Source organism: Rhinichthys klamathensis, unplaced genomic scaffold (genome assembly GCF_029890125.1).
Source record: "Rhinichthys klamathensis goyatoka isolate OS25496 unplaced genomic scaffold, OSU_Roscu_1.1 h1tg000733l_1, whole genome shotgun sequence".
NCBI lineage: Eukaryota > Metazoa > Chordata > Actinopteri > Cypriniformes > Leuciscidae > Rhinichthys > Rhinichthys klamathensis.
The window spans coordinates 146,468-169,595 of NW_026607146.1; the positions used below are offsets into that span (position 1 = coordinate 146,468).

The 23,128-nt window shown below is 42.5% G+C and overlaps 2 protein-coding genes across 2 annotated transcripts in view; both read right to left on the reverse strand.

Moving 5' to 3' along the window:
- The window catches only part of eif3d (eukaryotic translation initiation factor 3, subunit D), a 41,711-nt gene extending 23,305 nt beyond the window's left edge, over nucleotides 1-18,406 (reverse strand). Inside the window, exon 1 of the mRNA XM_056242618.1 lies at nucleotides 18,395-18,406. The gene's annotated coding sequence lies outside the window, so the exon portion shown is untranslated. The remainder of the gene's footprint in view (nucleotides 1-18,394) is intronic.
- The window catches only part of sstr3 (somatostatin receptor 3), a 36,121-nt gene continuing 20,981 nt past the window's right edge, over nucleotides 7,989-23,128 (reverse strand). The window contains exon 2 of the mRNA XM_056242619.1: nucleotides 7,989-9,747. Within this exon, the coding sequence (XP_056098594.1) occupies nucleotides 8,262-9,704 (1,443 nt within the window). The 5' untranslated portion in view covers nucleotides 9,705-9,747 and the 3' untranslated portion in view covers nucleotides 7,989-8,261. The remainder of the gene's footprint in view (nucleotides 9,748-23,128) is intronic.

Sequence of the window (23,128 nt, forward strand, 5' to 3'; positions counted from 1 at the left end):
TTTTCAACCTTTATAATATATTACCAAAACCCATTGAGATGGTACATCGACTTACAATATGTTGAATGACACGTCTGCCGAAGCCTGAAGGTGTCTGTATCGCTTTTACTAGCACTATGTAACTTCGGGTTTCGGGTAGGAACCCGAGCACAAAAAGAATTACAAAATTCGACCGCTTTACTGCATACGTCACTTCCCCCTAGGGCTGTAGCGATACACTAATCTCACGATACGATACGATACACGATATTCGGCTGACGATACGATATATATCACGATATTCAGCCAACGATACGATTCGATATAATTCGATACACTTACATCATTTTCTGAAAGATTTAAAGGGGACAGAGTGATTTTGGTGACATCTTGTGAGTCTTCCATTTACTTGGATTGAATTAATTGAACTGAAAACTGAAAACATCATTTACACAATATATGTCTCTGACTGGGCAGAGAGTACAGCTTGCAAATGCTGGACAAAATGAATCAAATATGTGTAGAGAAAATTAGTTCTATTTATTGAAAGACAACAGTGCAAACTGTAGCTTATAAGCCTTTGTTAATTGCAATACTGCACTTTATTTACTTTTCAATGGAGAGTTAAAAGGTGCAGCAAGTGGCCTGTTGTGAACAGTTTCTTTGCACTGCCTTTTCTTTGACAGCTTTTTTAGCTTGACACTGAACATGTGACGTGCTTCAGTTGTGCGCGAGGTCAAGCCGTCGCACGTCAGGGAAACTCTCTCCGCGCTGGCCAGGGAGGCTTTGACGTGTGCTCTTGCCTGAGTGTACAGCCTGGGAATGCAAACCTTGATGAGGTGTTCGCGGGTTGGAATAGGATAGCGGGGCTCCATCGCGTTCACCATGCGCCTAAAGCCGGCGTTTTCCACCACCGAATACGATTTTTTTTACATTTTTTTTTTTTTTACTAAGCCTATTTAAAATCGTATTTGATTGCAGAGCGCCGCAGCGCATTCACGCAGCACTACCTCGCTCTCGCTCGCTCTCTCTCTCTCTCTCTCTCTCTCACACACACACACACACTCATCCGTACCTCGCGCACTTTCTCACTCACGGAACACCGCTGCACAAATCTGTCCAACACAGCGCTGTCAATTTCGGAGACCCAGCTTTAAAAAAAGCTACTAGCCAGCATGCAAGGAGCCTAGCCAACAAGGAGAGCTAAGTTGTTGTTTGAATACAGCTGGATTTTCGTCAATATCGATGCACGCGCGCAGCTGGCCACTAGCGGCTGGCTGACCAAATCACTCTTCATGCAACGCGAACGGGTTTAACACGGGGGATTTGAATGGGACTTATGTATCGATACTCGCGGCCTAAAAATCGATACTTTCTTGGGAGAAAAAATATCGATTTATATCGCAGAATCGATAAAATCGCTCAGCCCTACTTCCCCCACCACCCCAACTTCCTCAGAGCTTGACGGCGTCTGGATGTTGTCGTCATGGCTGAATCAACAGCTACTCGGCAGAAAGCGAAGAAAGCGAAGAAAGCAAAGATTTTGTCAGAGGAGACCAAAAAAAGAAAAAGGGAGAGTTTAAAATAAACATCGGCATAAAAGTGTATATATAATGTAATATTTACTGCGAATTCGTGTAACAAAACTGATATAAGTCACAAGATATACTGCCGTATACAAATGTAAATGTAAATGTTTTTTTTTTCCTTTCAGCTCATATATGTTTGTATTTGTGTAAAAGGAAAAACAAACTGAAGACTACAAATAACGGAAATATGTAGTGAGTTATATCAGTTTTGTTACACGATTTCCCGACTACTCGATTTCATCTCCAACCCATTGCAAAGAGATCCTGAAGACGTTAATTGTTTGCTTCAGGTGTGTTTGATTAGGGTTGGATATGAACTGTGCAGAACAGACAATCGGCAGGAGCAGGATTGGGCAACCATTTGCCTTGTCAATGCGACTTACCTGATCAGACATTGTTTTCTGCGTATGCTACTTTTATTCAATTTGTTTTCTTTATAGGATTTATATTATTAATCTTATATTTATATTATTATTTTGGTCAGTAGTGAATCGATTAACTTTCTCCAACATACAAATCAAATGCCGTCTGCACACACATAAAGACACGGGAGGTTGACTGTTTGTTGACTTTTGCGACAATGCTGCGGCGCTTGTGGCCTCTAGGGGCACTAGACGTGAAAATTACAGGTCGAGCGCACCCTAGTGGCCAAAAATTCCACAGTGTGCCTTTAAAGTTCTCTTCTTTTCTGATCAATGTCATAATTATGATTTATTTTAGCAATATGATCAAATGCAAACAACAAATCCAGCAGCTATGATTAAAAAGAAAAAAATCCTTTGAAATAGTAGGCTATGTCTGGGCCTTTAGGCCAACAATAATTCTAATTTGAAGAAATAAAAACAAATAACAATATGAACAAAGCATACAAAGCACAGTCACAGAGACAAAATATTTATTTATATATAAATCTAGAATTTGGTACATTTCAGACTACACACAGTGATTTATATGAAAGGACTCATTTAATCTTACATAAAATGCACCCTCGGTGTTAGCAAAACTGTTTAAAGAGAAAATTTTAGCTAGTACCCAAGTACGTGAACACAGACAAATGTGTAGTCACATTTACTGGCAAAGGCAGAATCTAGTAATTTCAGTAGGAATCCATGTGATGGGGAATTTTGCGTGAGGGCGAAAGATTTTCGTGATGGGTTCAAGCTAGTCATGCAAAATTCACTGCGTTGACCAAGAGAAAGCTGCTTGGTTTGAAAGTGACTTCTGTGTGAGCTTTGATTCATACATTACTAAACAACTGACAATAGACAATGGACTTTTTTTGCTGCAAAATTTCTCTAATGTGCACCTTAACAAACCTCAAGGGGGGCGATAGAGTTACATCCAGATGTCACTGACATTAAGACCCCAGGCAGCACCTGTTATTAAAATGAGATCTGTATCCAGATAAGTTCTCCGGATAATAAGTGTTCTGATCTTACCTTTGCGTTTACACCTTGTATTTTTAATGCGTTCTCGTTATCCACATTGAGTTCGGATCTCTGTCCTCCAGAAAAAAAATGACAAAAAAAATTACGTTTGGCAGGTACGAATGCCATCACGTCGTACGGTTTGCGTTTACACCTGGTAAAGATCTGAACACAATGCGAGCCAGACTACCTCCAGATGTGGTCAGGCAGATCCGATCACAAAGTATTTACACCTTGCATTAACATGCGTTTTTTTATTATCAGGATAACTTATCTGGATACAGATCGCATTTTAAAGGAACACTCCGACTTTTTGGGACTTTAGCCTATTCACCTTATCCCCCAGAGTTAGATAAGTCCATACATACCTTTTTCATCTCCGTGCGTGCTATAAGTCTGTTTGACGCACCCACCGCTAGCCTAGCTTAGCACAAAGACTGGATGTAAATGGTTGCAGCTAGCATACTAATCCAAATAAGTGACAAAATAACGGAAACATTTTCCTATTTACATGTTGTGATTTGTATAGTCACAGAGTGTACAAAAAACAAAGTCATATGAGACACAGACATATTTTAACCATATAAATACTGGGAACTATATTCTCTGAAGGCGAAGCACTGCTACTTGGGCGGAGTGATAACCGCAGCACCTGAGACGCGCTCTCACCACGGCTCGTCTCAGGTGCTGCGGTTATCACTCCGCCCAAGTAGCAGTGAAAAAGGTATGTATGGACTTATCTAACTCTGGGGGATAAGGTGAATAGGCTAAAGTCCCAAAAAGTCGGAGTGTTCCTTTAATACCAGGTGTACATGGGGTCTAAATTATGTTTTATTAACAAGGTTCGGGAGGAGCAGGTGTAGATAATTAACCCAATTAGCACAAGTGGAGTTCAATCTGTAATCAACTCAGAATAGGATAAATAACAGCAGAACCCACCTTTGTTCCTTGACAGTTTATCAATTATTATAAATCAGGGGTGTCCAAACTCGATCCTGGAGGACCACTGTTCTGCAGAGTTTAGTTCAAACTTACCTTCTACAAACATGCCTGGAAGTTTCTATGCCTATAAGACCTTGATTAGCTGGTTCAGGTGTGTTTAAATGAGCTGAACTCTTCAGGACCGTCAGGCCCTGCAAGGAGCAGGACTGGACAGTGGACACCCATGAACTAAACCCTAGTCACATGACTCACTAAGTCATCAATATCACTAAACTTATGACAACTGTTTTAGTCTTTATTTAAAAAATATTTTGCCATAAAGTTTCAATTAAAATAATTTGCAAACACAATGAGGTTACGAAAGCAATCTAGTAAGTAGATGAGCTTACCTGTTCTGCATGATGATGTTTTTTGTCCCCGACAAGCTCTGTAGGTTGGCAATAAGTAAAGGTTGGTATTACAGATGTTTTTTTTTTTGATGTTCTAGAACAAAACGTAAAAATATCTTCAGCTTGTAAACCACAGACCTTATTTCAGGTGTTTAACCAAAAACCTGAACCCAACTTCAGTACGAGGGAACCAGAAGTACTAAAATGCTAACTTGTTTCCAGGTTTTCCTCTATAGCACCTCATGCGGCAACGCTGAGAATGCAACGTGTAGCCTACTTGTGTGAAATCGAGCTTTTGTAGCAAGATGTGTCTGCGTTCATGTACTTACATGGTTCAAACATTTAAACAATTTAAAATGAATAACCCTTCAGTAAAGGACAATGTTTTACTTTAAAGAGCTGAAACTAACAGAAGATTATACATTTGGTGTTAAAAACAAAACAAAAACAAAACTTCATTTTCACATGAAAATGATAAAGTACTGATTAAGGACACATGGGCAACTATGTATTTTTATCCTTGAGCAAATGGCTTTGTTTGCACAAGAGGCCCATATAAGTCTGCGCCAAGAAATGAATAATATCACAGCGTTCACAAGCAGCCTTCAGCATTATTTGCCTCTTTGTGCATCCATATCATGTGTGGGTGGGCTCCGGTGGGTGTCAAGCGTCCAGTGAATCATAGAGATTCATTTAGATACGGAGAGCTGTCCAATCATAAGGTCACAGGATGGGCGCCTCTCTTCCCACAGCCACAAACGGCAGCTTCTCTGAGCGGGTCGATAGTAAACACAGTGTGCAATAAATGTCACATAGCACAACAATTAAAAATAACCAGCAGAATAACATTGTCGCACAGCTTTTTACACATTCAGTTTTTTATATTTAAACAATCAGTTCTGAACGAAAGCTGTGAAATCCACAGAGTCATTATGGAAATGGTGGTAGTTCTCTCTCTCTCTCTCTCTCTCTCTCTCTCTCTCTCTCTCTCTCTCTCTCTCTCTCTCTCTCTCTCTCTCTCTCTCTCTCTCTCTCTCTCTCTCTCTCTCTCTCTCTCTCTCTCTAATGTGTCTGCAATGGCTTTCTATACGCCTCCAAACCCATCTGAGTGTAAGCCCGAGCGTAGGAGGAGGCGACGTAGGGCAGTGGGGAGTGTAGTTGATATGTTAGTGCTTGCTATGATCTTAATAGTTAACGTTTATTTATAACACTCAGAAAAGGGTATCTGAATGTCACATGAGCATGATACGGCACTGGGAAGGGACACTTTGGAATTTTAATGTATGTTTAGCATATGCAGTCTGTGTGTGGAATTAGAGCATAAATGACATTATAAAGAGGCACTTAAACCTCTTTAGCTTATGTTGGATAAAACCAATGGTCCTAAGGTCAGGTTCAAAGACCTGGTGTTGTTTAACTATATTGAATAAACTCTTTTTCTTTCATTATTTGTTCACCCTCGTGCTGTTCTAAACTTGCATGTCGTTATTTTTTCATTAGAATATTAGAAGAATCGCCACACAGCTCTTTTCCATCCAACTGAAGTTCAAAGTGTCTTTCAAACTCCAAAAATGACAAAATACATTAAAAAGTATCATAAAAGTAGTCTATGGCATGCTCTATATTCCAAGTCATAGGAAAGTTATATAATAACTGTGTCAAAAGCAGTAATCAGTGAACAATAACTTAAATTTCGGTCTGTCCCCCACACATACTTGTCATATTGATTCATAAAATAGACATATGGACTACTCTATGGTAAGATTTTTTTTTTTACCTTGTGGACATATAACTTTGGAAAGGCATATAAGTTTGGAATGACTTGAGGATGAGTAAATAATGAACTTTTCATTTTAGTTGAACAATCCCTTTAGTTCAGGGGGGGGGGGGGGGGTGTGAATAAAATAACCTTTATTCTCAGTACCTGTGTGTGTGTGTGTGTGTGTGTGTGTGTGTGTGTGTGTGTGTGTGTGTGTGTGTGTGTGTGTGTTTGTCTTTTGGGTGGATGGGTAAAGGGGTGGTTGGGAGGGAATTTATCAATGGTTAAATAGTCCAAACAGTGGTGCATTAACAGTATAATAATATATCAAAAATGACAATCTGGATAATGAACATTCAGTTTTAGGGCAGATGATCATGTCATGTTGAATATTTGTGTAATATTTAAAAAAAATGCCAATAAACAAGAACCGTACTACGGAGCCCCTAAAGCAGGGGTCTCAAACTCAAATTAACTGGGGGCCGCTGGAGGTGGAGTCTGGGTCAGGCTGGGCCGCATCAAGTATTCCACAAAAAAATAGTATTCAAGTATTCCAAAAAAGGAGCACAACTGATCCAATCTTCTCAATATTTATTAACGTTTCTTCTGAACAGTTCCTCTGAATTTGAACATTCCTTTCTGTACATGATTGGTTCTTCATGAGCTGTCCTTCTGACAGTTGAAGTTCATTTTACAAACTTTCTTTGTCTATAACACATATTTGTGATATTTATATTTGCTTATGTCCTTTTTATTTTCTTTATACAACACATTAATGATATTGAATGTTTTTTTTGGAAGGCACATTTCCTTTTATTATACTTAGAAAAACAATTACTGCTTTTGAAATACAAATATTTGCAGTCATGTCTGCCCGTCTTATTGAATTCTTTGTATAGTGTCTCAAATTACTGACTGCACAAATCAAAGCAAACCTTCTTATGAACCTGTTGGACACATATTACAAGCTCAAAGTGATTATTCTCACATTGTTTTAGAGCAGGGTCTCTCTCCAACACGTCGCTCGCGAGCTACCAGTAGCTCGTGGCCTGATTGGTGGTAGCTCGCCAAGGGGCCGTTCACATATCGCGCTCACATATTTTGCGCGCTCAAGTTCGTAATTTCAAATGTAGGCGCGCGGCAAGCGCGCTCATAATTGAAGCGACGCGCTCATTTTTTCCAGGCGCAGTATGTTTGTACTTCGCGGTTGTCTATGACAACTATTGACAACAAACCCTCCGTAAGCTGTCACGAGACTATCTATGGTAGCTCATAAGGGATACATTTTTTTTTTTTTCGCGGCACACGCAACGACGGGCCGCACTAACATTAAACTTTAATGTTAAGTAGGGGGCCACAAAATATCACCCCGCGGGCCGCAAATGGCCCGCGGGCCGCGAGTTTGAGACCCCTGCCCTAAAGGGACCTTTGCAAAAAAATATATATATATACAGACTTTCACGTGCTCACGAGAAATACATTTTTATTTTTGCAAAGGTCCGTTTAGGGGCTCCGTACTAAACTGATAGACAGCACAAAACTGTATAGTATAACAATGCGATTCAATTGAATTTGAAAACCTGTTTGCAGCAGATTTCAGTTAGTGTAGACTACTTTTACAAGTAAGGCAAAAAAAACACACATATTTTAAAATATATTTACAGAAAACAACAATCTGATGTAGGAATTTGTATGGTATATAATTACCTACCTGTTTACATGTACAAAATCTCCATTATTTTATCACATATTAATATGCTACAAGTCTCACTAAGTACGCTTACATGCACAGTTATAATCAAGCAAAAGTCCATGTAAATGTACTTACTGATCTAGTGCCCAGTCGTAGCCATGGATTCATTGCATTGATCAAATAAATTTAGAAAAAGGCACATAAATGTATCACATATTGTGGTGCTGGTCTCATATAGGTTATGATACCATGGAATGGTGTGAAAACCCATTGTAAAACCCATTGTGATTTTTTTTTTATGTTCTGTTTCAAAGTTGTGCACTTCCATATCTTTAAGTCTAATTACTAGAAGGAAACTTCATAGTAAACTCAGACATTAAGACAAATTGATAGACTCCAGGAAAGAAAGTAACTACAAACTGAACAGATCTCAGGGAGGCAGGTACAATAATACTATTTTTCCAGCTGACACCAATCACAAGTTTACAAGTAGCTGATCTCCAGAGAGGCGTTCTTTTCCACCGGTTCCTCTGGCAGTGTTTTCACATTCCCATTTTTGGCCCCATTCAGCAAGGTTGCAGCAAGCCCAAATCCCGGTCCTTTACCAACAGCATCCCCACCCGTGCCTCTCCTGTCTGGCGAACACGTCTCAGAAACCCCTGTACCCGAGGGTCGCTCTAAGAATAGGGCTCGGGTACTTTCAGGTTGTCCGCTTCCGTTTCCATTCTGAGTAATCCTGCAAATTTCCGTCATCTCCGTCACTTCCTCCCTGTCCTCTTCTTCTTCCTCATCCTCTTCATTTCTCACTGCTCTTCTAAGGCTTTCCCTGGGCATCAGCGCTCTTCTTCGTTCTTCCTGATGCTGCTGCTGTTCGGTGGGCTCGTGGTTCTCGACCCTTCGAGATGAGCGGCATAGGGCCTTCCGGAAACCCCGCTTGAAGTTGTCCGAAAGGAAGCCATAAACTATAGGGTTAGCGCAGCTGTTAGCATAAGAAAGTACCACTACGAATAGATGCAGTCCCTGCGGCTCGTCACGGAGAGATTCCACCAGGTTTATGATGTTGAGGGCGTAAAAAGGCATCCAGCAAAAAACAAACACAGCCACCACTATCACCACCATTCGTGTGACCTTTCGCTCCGACTTGCGGCGCTTGGTTGACGTGGCATGAACCTTCTTTCCAGAGCTGCGGATCTTGATCACAATGAGGAGATAGCACATGCAGATGACTAGCAAGGGAAAGAAAAAGCCTACTGTGGAGGTGTAAATGATAAATGCTGCTCCCCAGATGTTGGCTGGCTCCGGCCATATGATATTGCAGATTCCTCCTTCCCGTTGCACGTTTGCAAAAATCACCACAGGCAAGACCACCAAAAAGGAGACAGCCCAGATTGTTCCATTCACAGCCTTGGCCACCTGTGGTCGCCTCCATTTAGAGGACCGAATAGGATGAACCACGGCCAGGTAACGATCGATGCTCATTACAGTAAGGCAGAAAATGCTGGTAAACTGGTTAATGCCGTCGACGGTCATGACCAATCTGCACGTGAATGAGCCAAAGGGCCACGAGTGCATGGCATTCTGCACGGCGAGGAATGGAAGGCCCAGCATGAAGAGCTCATCAGCTATAGCTAGATTCAGGATGTAGATGTTGGTCACTGACTCTGTCTTGGAGTAATGCAGGACGATGTGAATGACCAGAGAGTTTCCTCCCAGACCGACGACACAGACGATTATGTAAATGAGAGGGATGAGGATTCCTGCCATGCTTGTTACTGCTCGGTTCTCCGGATCTGTCTCATTGGTGCAGTTTGAAGAATTGAGGAAACAGGTGTCATTGAGAACGCTCTCGTTAAAGAGGAAACCAGGAATGGAGAGGTTGCCCCATAAGCCCAGCGCAGCAGAGGCGTCTGTTGAGGTCAGCTCCATCTCACTCTCTTGCCGTCACTGCCTTCAGCTGGGGGCCATTGTCCTGCACAGAGAACAACCACAAACTATCATTTCTCTCTCAATGCACTCTCACATTCAATAAATGCATAATCTACAGACAAAAGCATCATTGTTAGCAAGTTTGTTTCACACTGTTTTTGCAAATCTGAATATAGCTTACTAAGTGAAAACATACAATACTAGATCAGTGGTTCTCAACATTTCTGACCTCAAGACCCAAGACAATATTCAAAGGACCACATTTATTTGAAGCCAAACATGACAATGATGCCTTTTGAAATTTCATTTAAACATGAAATCTGTTTTGAGATTTAAACTTTTTAGAAAAAAAAGAAAAAAAAATGTAGCCTATATATTTATGAGAAAATGTGAAATATTAGGGGGGAATGCAAGATTGCTGCAAATGAGACCTAAAATAAGCAAGACCAGACAGGATTAAATTCATAGCAGGAACGTGTGCACCGCTCCGCAGGAGTGGGCAGGTGTTGAATGAAACTTGTAGTAGTAGTAATTTGATATGAGTAATTTCCAGGTCTGGATGAGTATGGGGAAACACACTGATTGTCGAAAACACAATTGAATAAGTTCATTATTTATTATGCAAAGTTCTTTGTCTTCTACCATTTCTCTTTTTTTTTTTCACCTCCACCCCCCCTCTTCGGAGGGCAACTTTTTTTTTTTTTTTTTTTTACTTTAGACTGGTAACTGATAACGAGTTTGTGCTGAGTGCAGGCCACTGAGCTGGTCTACAGACTGGTACTGGGAATGTGCTGAATGCAAACTGCTGGGCTGGGACACAGACTGAGAGCTGGTTTATGCTGACTGCAGGCCACTGAGCTAGTCTACAGACTGGTAACGTGAATGTGCTGATTGCAAACTGCTGGGCTGGGACACAGACTGAGAGCTGGTTTATGCTGACTGCAGGCCACTAGGATGGTCCACAGACTAGTAGCCAGTTTGTGCTACATGCAGACCACTGAGATCTAGTCCACAAACTGTGAGCTGGCTTAAGCTGGTTGTTGAATGCCAGACTGGTCCACAGTTTGTAAGCTGGCTTGGGCTAGTTTTTGGATGCCGGACTGGACCGCAGATTATGAGCTGACTTGGGCTGGTTTATTGGATACTAGACTGGTCTGCCGATTGTAAGCTGGTATATGATGGTTGTTAAATGCCAGATTGATCCACAGACCGCAAGCTGCCTTGGGCTGGTTGTTGAATGCCATCCCAGTCCACAAATTGTGAACAGACTTGGGCTAGTTGTTGAATGCCATACTGGACCACAGACCGTAAGCTGACTTGGGCTAGTTGTTATATGCCACACTGGTCCACAGATTGTGAGCTAGCTTGGACTAGTTGTTAGATGCCGAACTAGTCCACAGATTGTGAGCTGGCTTAGGCTGGTTGTTGGATGCCAGACTGATCCACATACTGTGAGCTGGCTTAAGCTGGTTGTTGAATGCCAGACTGGTCCACAGATGGCGAGCTGACTTGGGCTGGTTGTTTAGGTGCCAGACTGGTCCGCAAGCTGTGAGCTGACTTTGGCTGGCTGTTGGATGCCGGGCTGGTCCACAAATTGTGAGCTGATTTGGACTGGTTGTTGGATGCTAGACTGGTCCACAGACTATGAGCTGACTTGGGCTGGTTATTGGATACCAGACTTGTCTACAGGTTATGAGCTTACTTGGGCTGGTTGTTGAATGCCAGACTAGTCCACAGACTGTGAACTGGCTTGAGATGGTTATTGGATGCCAGACTTATCCACATACTGTGAGCTAACTTGGGCTGGTTGTTAGATGCCAGACTGGCCTACCGATTGTGAGCTGTCATGGGCTGTTTGTTGAATGCAAGACTGGTCCACAGACCGTGAGCTGACTTAGGTTGGTTGTTGGATGCCCGACTGGTCCACAGATTGTGAGCCGGCTTGGGTTGGTTGTTGGATGTCGGATTAGTCCACAGATTATGAGCTAGCTTGGGCTAGTTGTTGGATGCCAGACTAGTCCACAGATTGTGAGCTGGCTTAGCCTGGTTGTTAAATGCCCGACTGATCCCGACTGATCCACAGACTGTGAGCTGGTTTGGGCTAGTTGTTGAATGCCAGATAGGTCCACAGGTTGTGTGCTGACTTGGGCTGGTTGTTAGATGGGCTGGTTGTTTCATTTCTCTTTTAAACTTTACTAAACTTTACAGCAATCGGCATTCATCTAAATCAGACTGTACTTTGTGTCCGATGTGTCAGAGGTCAATGTATGGAGTTTTTAGGTTTCTTCACAGACATCTGTGCTGCAGTGTAAAATAAAATGAGAGAGTGTGAAAAAAAGAGTGGTGCATTTTCATCGGAGTAAGAAATATGTTCAGTTTACATGTTGAACACCTTGATTTTAGAGTTTTTTTATTTTAATTAAATCAGATATATTACATAGAAATTATTATTATTATTACTATAATTAAATATTATTGTATATAATGATCATGGAAATGCAATTATATATTACCATATAATTCCAGGTTTAAGACTATACCTTGAAAGTTACTTTCCAGAGATGCCCTGGTTGAGAACTACTGGACTCAACATTGGTCAAAATACATGAAAAGGGATTGCAGAGGAAATTTCATCGTAAAAACACTCACATGACTCACAGGGTTTTGGATGGTGTTATTTTTGTCCCTTAGGCAATCAGGCATGCCAATTATCCAGTGTATGGGTGATGCTCAGTAGAGAAAAGTCTGCCTCAGCAGTACCTTGCTGAACCATTAAAATGGAAGCATCACAAAACATTAGCACTGCATAGACTTGAAATATGGAAAAACAAATAAGCACAGTGACTACTAAATTCTAAAGCAAAGCATGATGGAACAGAAGCAAGGTTTTCTCTGCTGGGAATAGTAATTTAAAACAACATTATTAAAATAGAATGAATGAATAAAGGATGAGAGATGCACTTCATGTCAGACAGGAAACAATTGCAATTATGCAATGAGACTGACTCTGCCCTATATATTTGTGTTTGGCTTGTCTTGGTGTATACATTCACTCTTCAGACAGTTCAAACACTGCAGTGCACTCCCACATGTGGCGTATGCACTACGGCTAATAATTGACATTTTATTAACTATCATGCCCACTGGGACTCAGAACTGACTGAGCAGATGATTAGAAGCCCATTCACAGTCGGTCAATGCTCGTGGCACGTGGTGCATATTTATTCTGAGGATATAGGCTACTGAATACTGTCCTTGGTTATCTTTAAACGCTAGTTCAATAAAAAAATTCAATTCTCTCATCATTCACTCAAGAAAGAAATGCATACAGGTTTGGAACAGGATAAGGTTGAGTATTTGCCCATATTATACTGTATACTATAGTCTTTAACAGTATGAGATCAGATTAGGTTGGATCAGGTGATGCAGTCTAATGTTCCACATCTCTTTGTTTGAAATAGAAAAGCCTGTTATTTTAGATATCCACACCTGCCTCTCTCCATTTCTATTTAATCTCTCTCACACACCTTCCCAATTACAACTAGAGAATATATGGAAGATAAATTGACTCTGGACCACTGCAGCACTCATACAGAGAGACAGGGGGAAACATGCTGAGAAAAACTGCCATCATCATGCTCTATATTGAGGTTTAAAGTAATATAGGCTGCCATAAGTTAAGTTTAAAATGGGAGACACTGTATACCAGCAATAACTCACTTTATATCAAACAACAATTTTTTTAATTATTAAATTATTAACCTGTTTTGTTTTTAGAATTGAGAAATGTCTAAAATATGCATTGAAAATTACTGTGCTTCATTCTTTAAAGCTCCCTGCTATTGAAAGCAGAAGATTTTGAAACATTTCAGAATAGAGTCTTCTAATGACGTCATAATGAAAGCTAATTCATAATATTAGAAAATATTCAGAAAATATTTATATAGTTACAAAGATTTGTCCCCCAAAACAGATGAAAGTAGTATTCAGTGCCATGTTGAAAATGAATGTAGAAAAGAATAAAAGTGCAGGTCAAACAAAGAGAATAATAAGTGAAAAGAGATAAAAGCAAGAGAAGAAAGGCTGTGATCTTTTAAGTCCCTGACATTCATACGGCTCCACGCGCGTAACCTGCATGATTAAATAGCTATCCAAACCATCAAAAACATTTTTCTGGCTCCAGTTTTGCTTAAAAAAACTTCTCAGATGATCAAATGATTGATTTCATTAAGACGAAGTGTGCAAGCAGCGCTTTTTGAAGTATTTTGAAGTTAATTGAGTGTTTTAAAGTTACATGGATGAAGAATTAGACATGAAGGTAGAAAAAAAACTTTATGATTTATAATGACTTTGCACCACAGGCTGATTTTGAAGCAAAGCAAAGAAACTTTTTGTTTAAGCTTAGATGTCTACCATTTATTGTCTATTTACATGATCTTTACTATATTGTTGAAATGGAGTGTGACAAGCCATCAGACTCAGAAGTCAGTTCTTTTTAATATCACTTAAAGGTGGGGTAAGCGTTATTTGAAAAACGCTGTTTGGAAGTTAGTCGGACCGACAGTCGAACAAACAAGAAACGTGTGTAGCCAATGAGCATTAGGGGGCTTATGATGGTGGAGGAGAGAGAACCAGCAAGAGATTTGAAGAAAGACTGCAGAAATAGATATGAGACACAATACAAAAGAGAAAAGCTCAGAAGAAATCGTCGGAAAATGAAGGGTTATGACTGGGCAAGAGCTTTAGGACCTGCGTTAATATTATAAAAGCTTTCCAGCACTGAGAGAGCTAAGCGGGAAGGCCTGAAAACAGACTCGTAGCTTGCTTTGATTTTCTCCACACGTGAGTAACACTGGGTTTGAGTGTCATTGTTTGTCTGGAGCTGCTGTGCTGTTGTCAACTAATAACAAACTTTGTGTACTGTACGTACATTTTTTTGTGGTTCCTTGTCATTCGTTCATCATCTGCACTTTATTTTTCGTGAAGGATTATTTTGTTGCGCTTCGGCTATGATAAGCAGACATTCACTCTTGGATTGCGTGCGTAACGGAGGCCAGCTAGTGAGAGTCACGCTGACGACTGCTAGGGAATGCTGTGTTTTTTAGCGTCATTGTTAGTGCATTTGCCTCACATGCTGGCGATCGGGGTTCGAGATCGACTCAGTGAAGGGCGGTTAGGATTGGATGGTGAGTTTTGGAGGCGGAGCAATGAAGAGAGGGGTGTGTTTGCTTGGGTTAATTTCAAATATCAATTATCTCCAACAGCATTTTTGAAATATCACTTACCCCACCTTTAACATGAGCTAAATATATATATATTTTTAAATTAAAACTTAGGGAGGATACTTTTCTGAAAGGTTATGGACAATGGTGAGAGCAATGCATAATCCATTATTCAACACTGTGCCCATGGCACGATTTGGTCTCGTCTTGGTCACGTTTCATTTCGTGTTTCTGTGTCTTGTCATGTGATTCCGTTTGTCATGTGATCCTGCCATGTGTCTTGTCATTGGTTAATCGTCTGTTCATTGTTCACAGGTGTCCCTTGTCTTGTCATTAGTCTGTGTTTTTAATCCCTCATGTCTGCCATGTGTCTTTGTCAGAAATAGGGTTTTTTAATAGAATATAAATAAAGGTAGTATGGATGAGGGTTAAAGTATAAATATTGATGTTGTAATTGTGGTGGTAATAAAAATTGTTGTTTTTACTATTATAATTATTAACATGCAGAATGAATGGGAGGAGGTGTGTGTGTGAGTGGGAGAGGGGGATTTAGTCTGTAAACCTATTTTCTGTTCCACACTCCGGAGCAGAAGGTGGCGGAAATGCACCAATAAGTTGGATGCCAACCGCCGTAAAATAGCAACAAGAAGAAGAAGATGTGTCTTTGTCAAGTTTTGTTTCCCTGTAACCACTGTTAGTAAGCGTCACGTTTTTGTTTTGAGTTCATGCCATGGCATGTTTTTGATTCATGTTTAGTTTTGTTTGTAATAAACTGCATGGGTTCTTCTCTACAACTTGCCTTCAGTGGATCCCTTACAGCCCATCTCCCTCTCTTTTCTCCTCTCCTTCCATCTCATTGCTTTGTAGACAGAGACCTGCTCTGCTCAGCGAGGTCAGTATTGTTTGAAAAAATGCTCACTTTTAATCTGTCTTCTCGCACCCACTGCCTCATGGGAGCCATTCATCCATTCCGTGGGCATATGGCATTCATCTGATCATTTAGCATTTTCTCCTGGGACAATTGCTAAGAACAATGACTTTCGTATACAAATTATATAAATTCGTAATCAAAAATTATTCTAATAACCTTTAAGGCATTGATTCGGAGTGAAATAACCTCAAACAGTTTTACTGCAGCTGCTGTTTTTATCAAAGGTGTAGAGAGATCATCTAATCACAGATTTCAAGAGTGCTGACGGCTGAGTTCATTGCAGATTTTAATGGGGGCTGAGATGAAACCACGTGTCAAACAACGGCGTACAAACGAAGTGAAAAGCAATTTGGTAGTAATTTGATTTGAACCATGTTACATGCGTCGCTAGCTTGCCACAGTACCTTGACCACAGTACATGATGTACTGTGGTCTCAAACGGTCACATGAAACTTGCAGCTTTACTGATTATAATGGGATGGAATCATCTAAATGCCATTACCACCTACAATAAATATTTGATTGCAAATATTGAAATTAACATTTGCAATTTCAAGGGGAAGAATATTAATGTCATGATCGTGCAGCCTCCATGTTCTGAATGACTTTTGATCTTTTTCAACGTTTATCAAACTTCTTTATCAGACTTCAAATGGACACTGTATGCTCAATTGTATTTGATAACAACATGCTCCTCGTGAGAAAATCCAATAACTGTCTATTCGTTTTTTTGCCCCCTGATTCTATGGAGGGTAGCATGAGTGGCTATCTTCGATGTCAGTTTTGCCAGTATTTGCACTGAAAGTATCTCACTCTCTCTGATACTACATCATACTCTGTAATGATGTCTGCTACATAAGTCACCAAGTACACTATGGTGTCGTATTTTTCATTAGTCATTTATGTTTTTATGTCATTATGTCACAAGTCTTTTCAGATAGATGACTAAAAAAGATTCTAAAAGTGCCATTTAAAAATAAACATTAAATCACACGTATGTGCAATAGAAGGCGAAACCAATTTGTTGTGAACTTTTCTGTCACCATTTTTCATTTCAGACATAATCATTTCTATGATTAAATATGCTCTAAGCAACTTAACGCAAGTATACTCAAGATTACAATTGCAGTCAACGTAACTCAGCAAAAAGGAATGGTGTAGAATTACCTAACCTCTGTATAGGGAAATATAATTTCTATAGTTCATTGCATTTGAGGATTTGATTGCCCAAATAAAATGGAGATAAATTAACATAGACAGAGAACCACAGATATGACTCATTTATGCGGGACTGAATTGATTTCAAATAAATTACTTAGCAGGAATTTATCAGCTGAAAAGCAGAACTAATGTTTTATGACCATAACAGCCTAATTAACATCAAAAACAAAATAACTGCATGGACATAATAAATCAACCACAATTTTCTGTGTGTCCCTGTAAAATTATGTCATTTATTATTTTGTTTATTGTTTAGGAAATGCATGTCTGTAGTGAATGTGATATGATATGGAGATTATGATAATCATTACTGCCTAGAGGTACAATTCAACTACTCACTTCAACTAGATCTTTATCATGGAAATAACTTAATGTGGTGAAATAACCAGGGTGTCCCATTTGTCAGGTTATGATTCATAAGCAAGCTCACTTTTGCTGACCCTGCCCTGTTATGGACTCCAGACTCTCCGGCATTAGCTCAACAAAGTGTCTCTCAGAGGAGGACAGCAAGGGATGCATTTGAAATAGGGCATATGTTGTTGTAAAAAATTTATATTGTTCTGCGTAAGTTGCTTACGCTACAGGTAAAGTCATCTTTTCTCGAGATCTGAAGCCAAAAATTATCCTTAATTTTGTATTTATTGTCAACGCAGTGCGGCAGACAGCAGACCATAGCAGGCTGTATGAGCGTGCTCATTGGCTGTCCTGCGGCAACTGCAGCAGCCTACCGGTGAGCCCTGCGTGACGTCACGCCCAATGAGGGCGCTTCACACCCTCTACGCGTCACAGCGCGCCAGAATGGGAGTGGCTAGTGTATATAAAGAGGGGCTCAACAGGCTGAAGTCTGATTTTCATTTCCTCAGTGAAACTCTTCGCATCGCTGGATCTTGAGAAGCTGCCGCCGTCAAAACAAGCGACCAGCAAGATTAGGAAGCGTCTAAAGAAGCCAGCAATCTTCGCTGCCTTCAGCCATCCGTGCCTGCCACGCAGTCCGATGACAAAGTATCCTTTTTCTTCTGCTGTGTGTGTTCACCACTGTGACACACACTCTCTATCTAAAAGAGTACGAGGCGTTTTTGTCAAAATGCCTCGCTCTTCCTGTGGCTCGTGCCGAGCCCCGCTCAGCACCGGAGACCGCCATCTTATCTGCGCTCTCTGTCTGGGCCGTGAGCACGCAGCCATCGCGCTCTCTTCGGGCGGCTGCCCTGATTGCGAGGAGCTTCCAATGTCGACTCTGCGGGCTCGACTTGAAGTCTTCAACGATGACGCTGTCGCTCTGCCTGTCTCTGCTGGACCGCACAGAAAGAAGCGCCCCGCTCCCAGAGGCCACCGGAGACCGACGTGGCGCCCAGAAGCTCGCAGGAACCCTTCCCTTGTGCTTCTTTCTCTCCTTCCCCGCCCCCCCTCCTGGACGCGCAGCCGCCGGCTCCCACCCGCGCCGCCGCCGCCTCGGGATGAAGTGGATGAGGACGCCGACGCTGACAGCTGCTCTATCCTGGCTTCTGACAGCGAGGAATGGTCCGGTTCACACCACTCCTCCTCAGTCCAGGAGGCCGGCCGTACTCGGCACCTCCTCACAAAGGCCGTCGACCAACTTGGCCTCGAGTGGTCAATGCCTAAAGAGCTTGCTTTCACCACCGCCGGACAGGCTGCCTCAGCCTTGCACTCCATGGCAGTCCTAAAGATCCTCCAAGCCGATCTCCTCCGTGAGCTGGATGAGAAAAGCTCGGATCCTGCCTCCATCACGGATTTGCGCAGCGCAACGGATCTCTCCCTTCGCGCTACTAAATCCTCTGCCCAGGCCCTTGGAAGTTGCATGTCCTCTCTGACCGTCACATAGAGGCACCTCTGGCTGACGCTCGCCGACATGAGGGAGTCCGAGCGGGCTGTTTTCCTAAACGCCCCGCTCTCCCCCACCGGCCTCTTCGGCCCAGCGGTTAGCGGGATCGTAGACCACTTCTCGGAGGTACAAAAGACCACGCAGGCTATGAACCTTTTCCTGCCTCGACGATCGAGCTCAGCCGAACGGCGTCCTTGGGACCAGCCTGCACGAAGCTCCACCCAGCGTCCAGCTCAGCCTCCGTCTTCGCAGCGACGACAGGGTGGCCGCCCTAGATCGCGCTCGACCAGCCGTCACAGGATGCTTCCCCTGCGGGGACCCCGGCCTAAGATCGCGCTGAAACCTGAGCACGCGAAGTCCTCCTAGCAGCTCAAAGGAGGAAAATGACGGTTAAGTCCCGCCGCGGCCAGACCAGCGTCAAAGCTTTCCGCTCTGCCAGTCTCCGTAGTCATGGCTACTGCAGATGTGTATTACGCAGCCAACGAGCCAGTGATACAACCCACTCGCCTGCACACAACCGCCGTTGTCACGGCGACCCAGAGAAATCTCAAAAAGAGCATAATGTCTGGTTGTCCGGCTCACGCCGCATGTGTTTTAAGAGTAGAAAATGTGCCTACGTCTCAGTGTTCACCCCTGCACACAAGCACTATACCCCCCGTCTCTCAAAGATCCCACTCTCATAAAGCTGGCAAAAGCCGCTCGAGTGTTAAATGTAGGACATGTGCCCACGACCCGGTGCCCACACCTACTCACTGCCTGCTCTGTTTCATGGCCACTCCCTGCCGGTCGCATTACAGATGTAAGTCTTGTGCCCGCTCACCAGCGCTCACACTTACTGAAAAGCACTTTACCCCCGGCGACACTCTCGCGCCCCGTTCCTCGCACAATATGCTCCCCGTCCAAAGCCACCGGGACATCGTGTAAAAAAACGGCCAGCCATCGCTGTCTGCGAGCCGCCGTATTCGAGCACCGAGAGCGCGCGCTGCGCCCGCGCCTCCGAATCGGGTTCTCGAACCCGCAGAATGCGGCGATCAGAACCCAGAGGCCATTCTGCCCCTAGCCTTATATGCAAAAGCATGGGAAGCTATTCCAGGCGCGTCAGAATGGGTGCTGAGCACAGTAAAGCAGGGCTATTCATTGCAGTTTCGCTCATCGTCCCTTGCGCTTTCGAGCACGAATCGAGACGAGAGTGAATGGGGAAGTAGCACACCTACTTCGTGCAGAAATAGCTAAACTTCTGTGCAAGGGGTCCATAGAACCAGTACCTCCTTCTCTGAGCGAGTCAGGCTTTTACAGTCATTACTTCCTTGTACCCAAGAAGGACGGAGCTCTCAGACCGATATTAGATCTGAGATATTTGAACAAAGCTCTTATGAGAACCAGACAGATCCTCACGCAAATTCGCCCGGGGGACTGGTTTATTTCCCTCGATCTGAAAGACGCCTGCTTTCAGATTCAGATAATACCCCGTCACAGGCCATTCTTGAGATTCGCCTTCGACGGTCAGGTATATTAATACACCGTCCTGCCGTTCGGCCTGTCTTCAGCACCCTGTACTTTCAAGAAGTGCATGGACACGGCTCTCGCTCCCCTGAGAAGTCAGGGCATGCGAATTTTGAACTATTTGGACGATTAGCTGATTCTAGCACAGTCAGAGGAGGAACTTATTTCTCACAGAACGGTGCTTCTCAGCCACCTGGAAAGCCTGGGTCTCACGGTTAACTGGACCAAGAGCTCCTTACTGCCCAGTCAGTCAGTCTCTTTTCTGGGTATAGAACTGGACTCTGTGGCAAAGACGGCCCGGCTGTCGACACAGCGCTGAAACGCTTACTCCCACACATACGGGGCCACCATGTTCTAGTCCGCTCGGACAACATGTCCGTGGTGTCCTACGTGAACCACCAAGCCGCATTTTGGGAAATGTGATCACCTTGCTATTCTGCTTCAGCCCATTTACACCAGGAGGCTTAAAGCAGACCCAGACACAGTTAAAACTGTGAATATGTGGACTGATAATGCTTTGGTGGAACTGCAGGGCTGTTTGGAGGCCACAGATATGAACATTTTTAGGGAAGCCACAGACAATATCCATGAATATACAGATACTGTTAGCAGTTATATTGACTGGTCCACTTCCATTTGCATCCCCTCCAGAACCATTAGAGTTATCCCTAATCAGAAGCACTGGTTTAATACGGATGTACGTATCAAAATTAGAAACCGGAGTAAAGCCTTCAAATCAGGAGACATCATGGAGTATAAGCATGCCAGATATGAGCTCCAAAAATCCATCAGGGCCGCCAAGAGGGCATATACCCAGAGACTCGAGAACTGTTATATGGAATATAACACCAGAAGGATGTGGCCAGGAATCCAGTCAGTCACCAACTACAGTAAAGATGCAAATAGAACTGTGATTCAAGATTCCTCTCTACCGGACAACCTTAACACGTTCTATGCCAGATTTGACCAAAACAACAGAGACACACCCTGAAAAATCCCCTATAACTCAGAGGAGACTGTACTGCAGGTGACGCACTCACAGGTCCTTAAAGCTCTGAGGAAGGTGAACCCCCGTAAGGCTATGGGACCCGATGGTGTGGCCCCGAGAGTCCTTAAAGTTTGTGCTGAACAGCTGGCGGAGGTGTACACGGACATTTTTAACACTCTCTTCAAAGAAACAGTCCCACGTATTTTTAAGTCCTCTGTTATAGTGCCGGTTCCGAAAATAACAAACGCAACGACAATGAATGATTTTAGACCAGTGGCGCTCACATCGGTTGCCATGAAGTGTATGGAGAGGCTGGTCCTTCAACATATCAATTCTGTGGTTCCAGACACAGTAGACCCTCTTCAGTTTGCCTACCGCTCGAATAGGTCAGTGGATGATGCTGTGGCACTGGCACTTCACTATATTTTGCAGCACCTGGACACTCATAATACATATGTACGGCTATTGTTTCTGGATTACAGCTCCGCCTTTAATACGATCCGGCCGATGAAGCTGACCGGTAAGCTGATAGAACTGGGAGTACCAACATCCACTTGTAATTGGATAACAGATTTCCTCACAGACAGGCCACAGGTGGTGAGGATGGGAAAGAAGGTCTCAGCTGAGCTTACAGTGAGCACAGGAGCCCCACAGGGCTGGTGTCTCAGCCCTATACTTTTTTCACTGTATACATATGACTGTGTTACCAACTCGGACAATAATAATATCATCATTAAATATGCAGATGATACAACTATCCTTGGTCTCATCAGAGAGGGTGATGAGTCATCATACAGGGATATGGTTCACGAGGTCACTGTCAATAGAGAGGACAATGATCTTGTTCTGAACATCGATAAAACAAAGGAACTCATTCTGTACTTTAGGAGGAGAACCCCTCTCCTGACAGCTATAAGTTCTTAGGACTTCATATCTCAGAAAACCTCAGCTGGACTAAAAACACTATGGCAACAGTGAAAAGAGCTCAGCAGAGGCTGTATTTTATCAGAGTATTGAAGAAGGCTGGACTTCAATGTCAACCTCTAACCCATGTCTACAGAAGCCTTGTTGAAAGTATCCTCACCAGTGGTATCACAGTGTGGTATGGTAACACCACCCTGGTTGAGAGGAAATCACTGCAACGGGTCATTAAAACTGCAGAGAGGGTTATCGGCTCTAACCTCCCCTCCATGGATATTATACACCCAGCGCTGCAGAAGGAAAGCACAGAGTATCCTTAAGGACAAACACCACCCAGCTTATCCTTTGTTTAAATGGGTGGACACGGGCTATAACCTGAGACACCGGAGGCCTGTGAGCATTAGTACCCACAAGGCCCGTCTGTTTAAGAGCTTCTTTCCAGCCACTGTTAGGCTAGTGGCACAGGACATTAAGGAGGGCAAAAAGTACCCTATTCCATGTTTTTAAACATTGTAATGATTAGTGTAAGAGTATTTTATTATATTCAGAGTATTTATTTTGTATGTACAATATTATTATTATTTATTATAATGTGTATCTATTTAAGAAAGGTTATTTATATACAGTTTTTTTTTGCATTTTTTAAATGTTTTGTTGCTCTATGCTCTACCTGAAGATGTATATGTTTGTGTGTATGTGTGTGTATATGTGTGTATATGTGTGTATATATATATATATATATATATATATATATATATATATATATATATTCTTTTTAAATCTAAAACCTGACTTTGA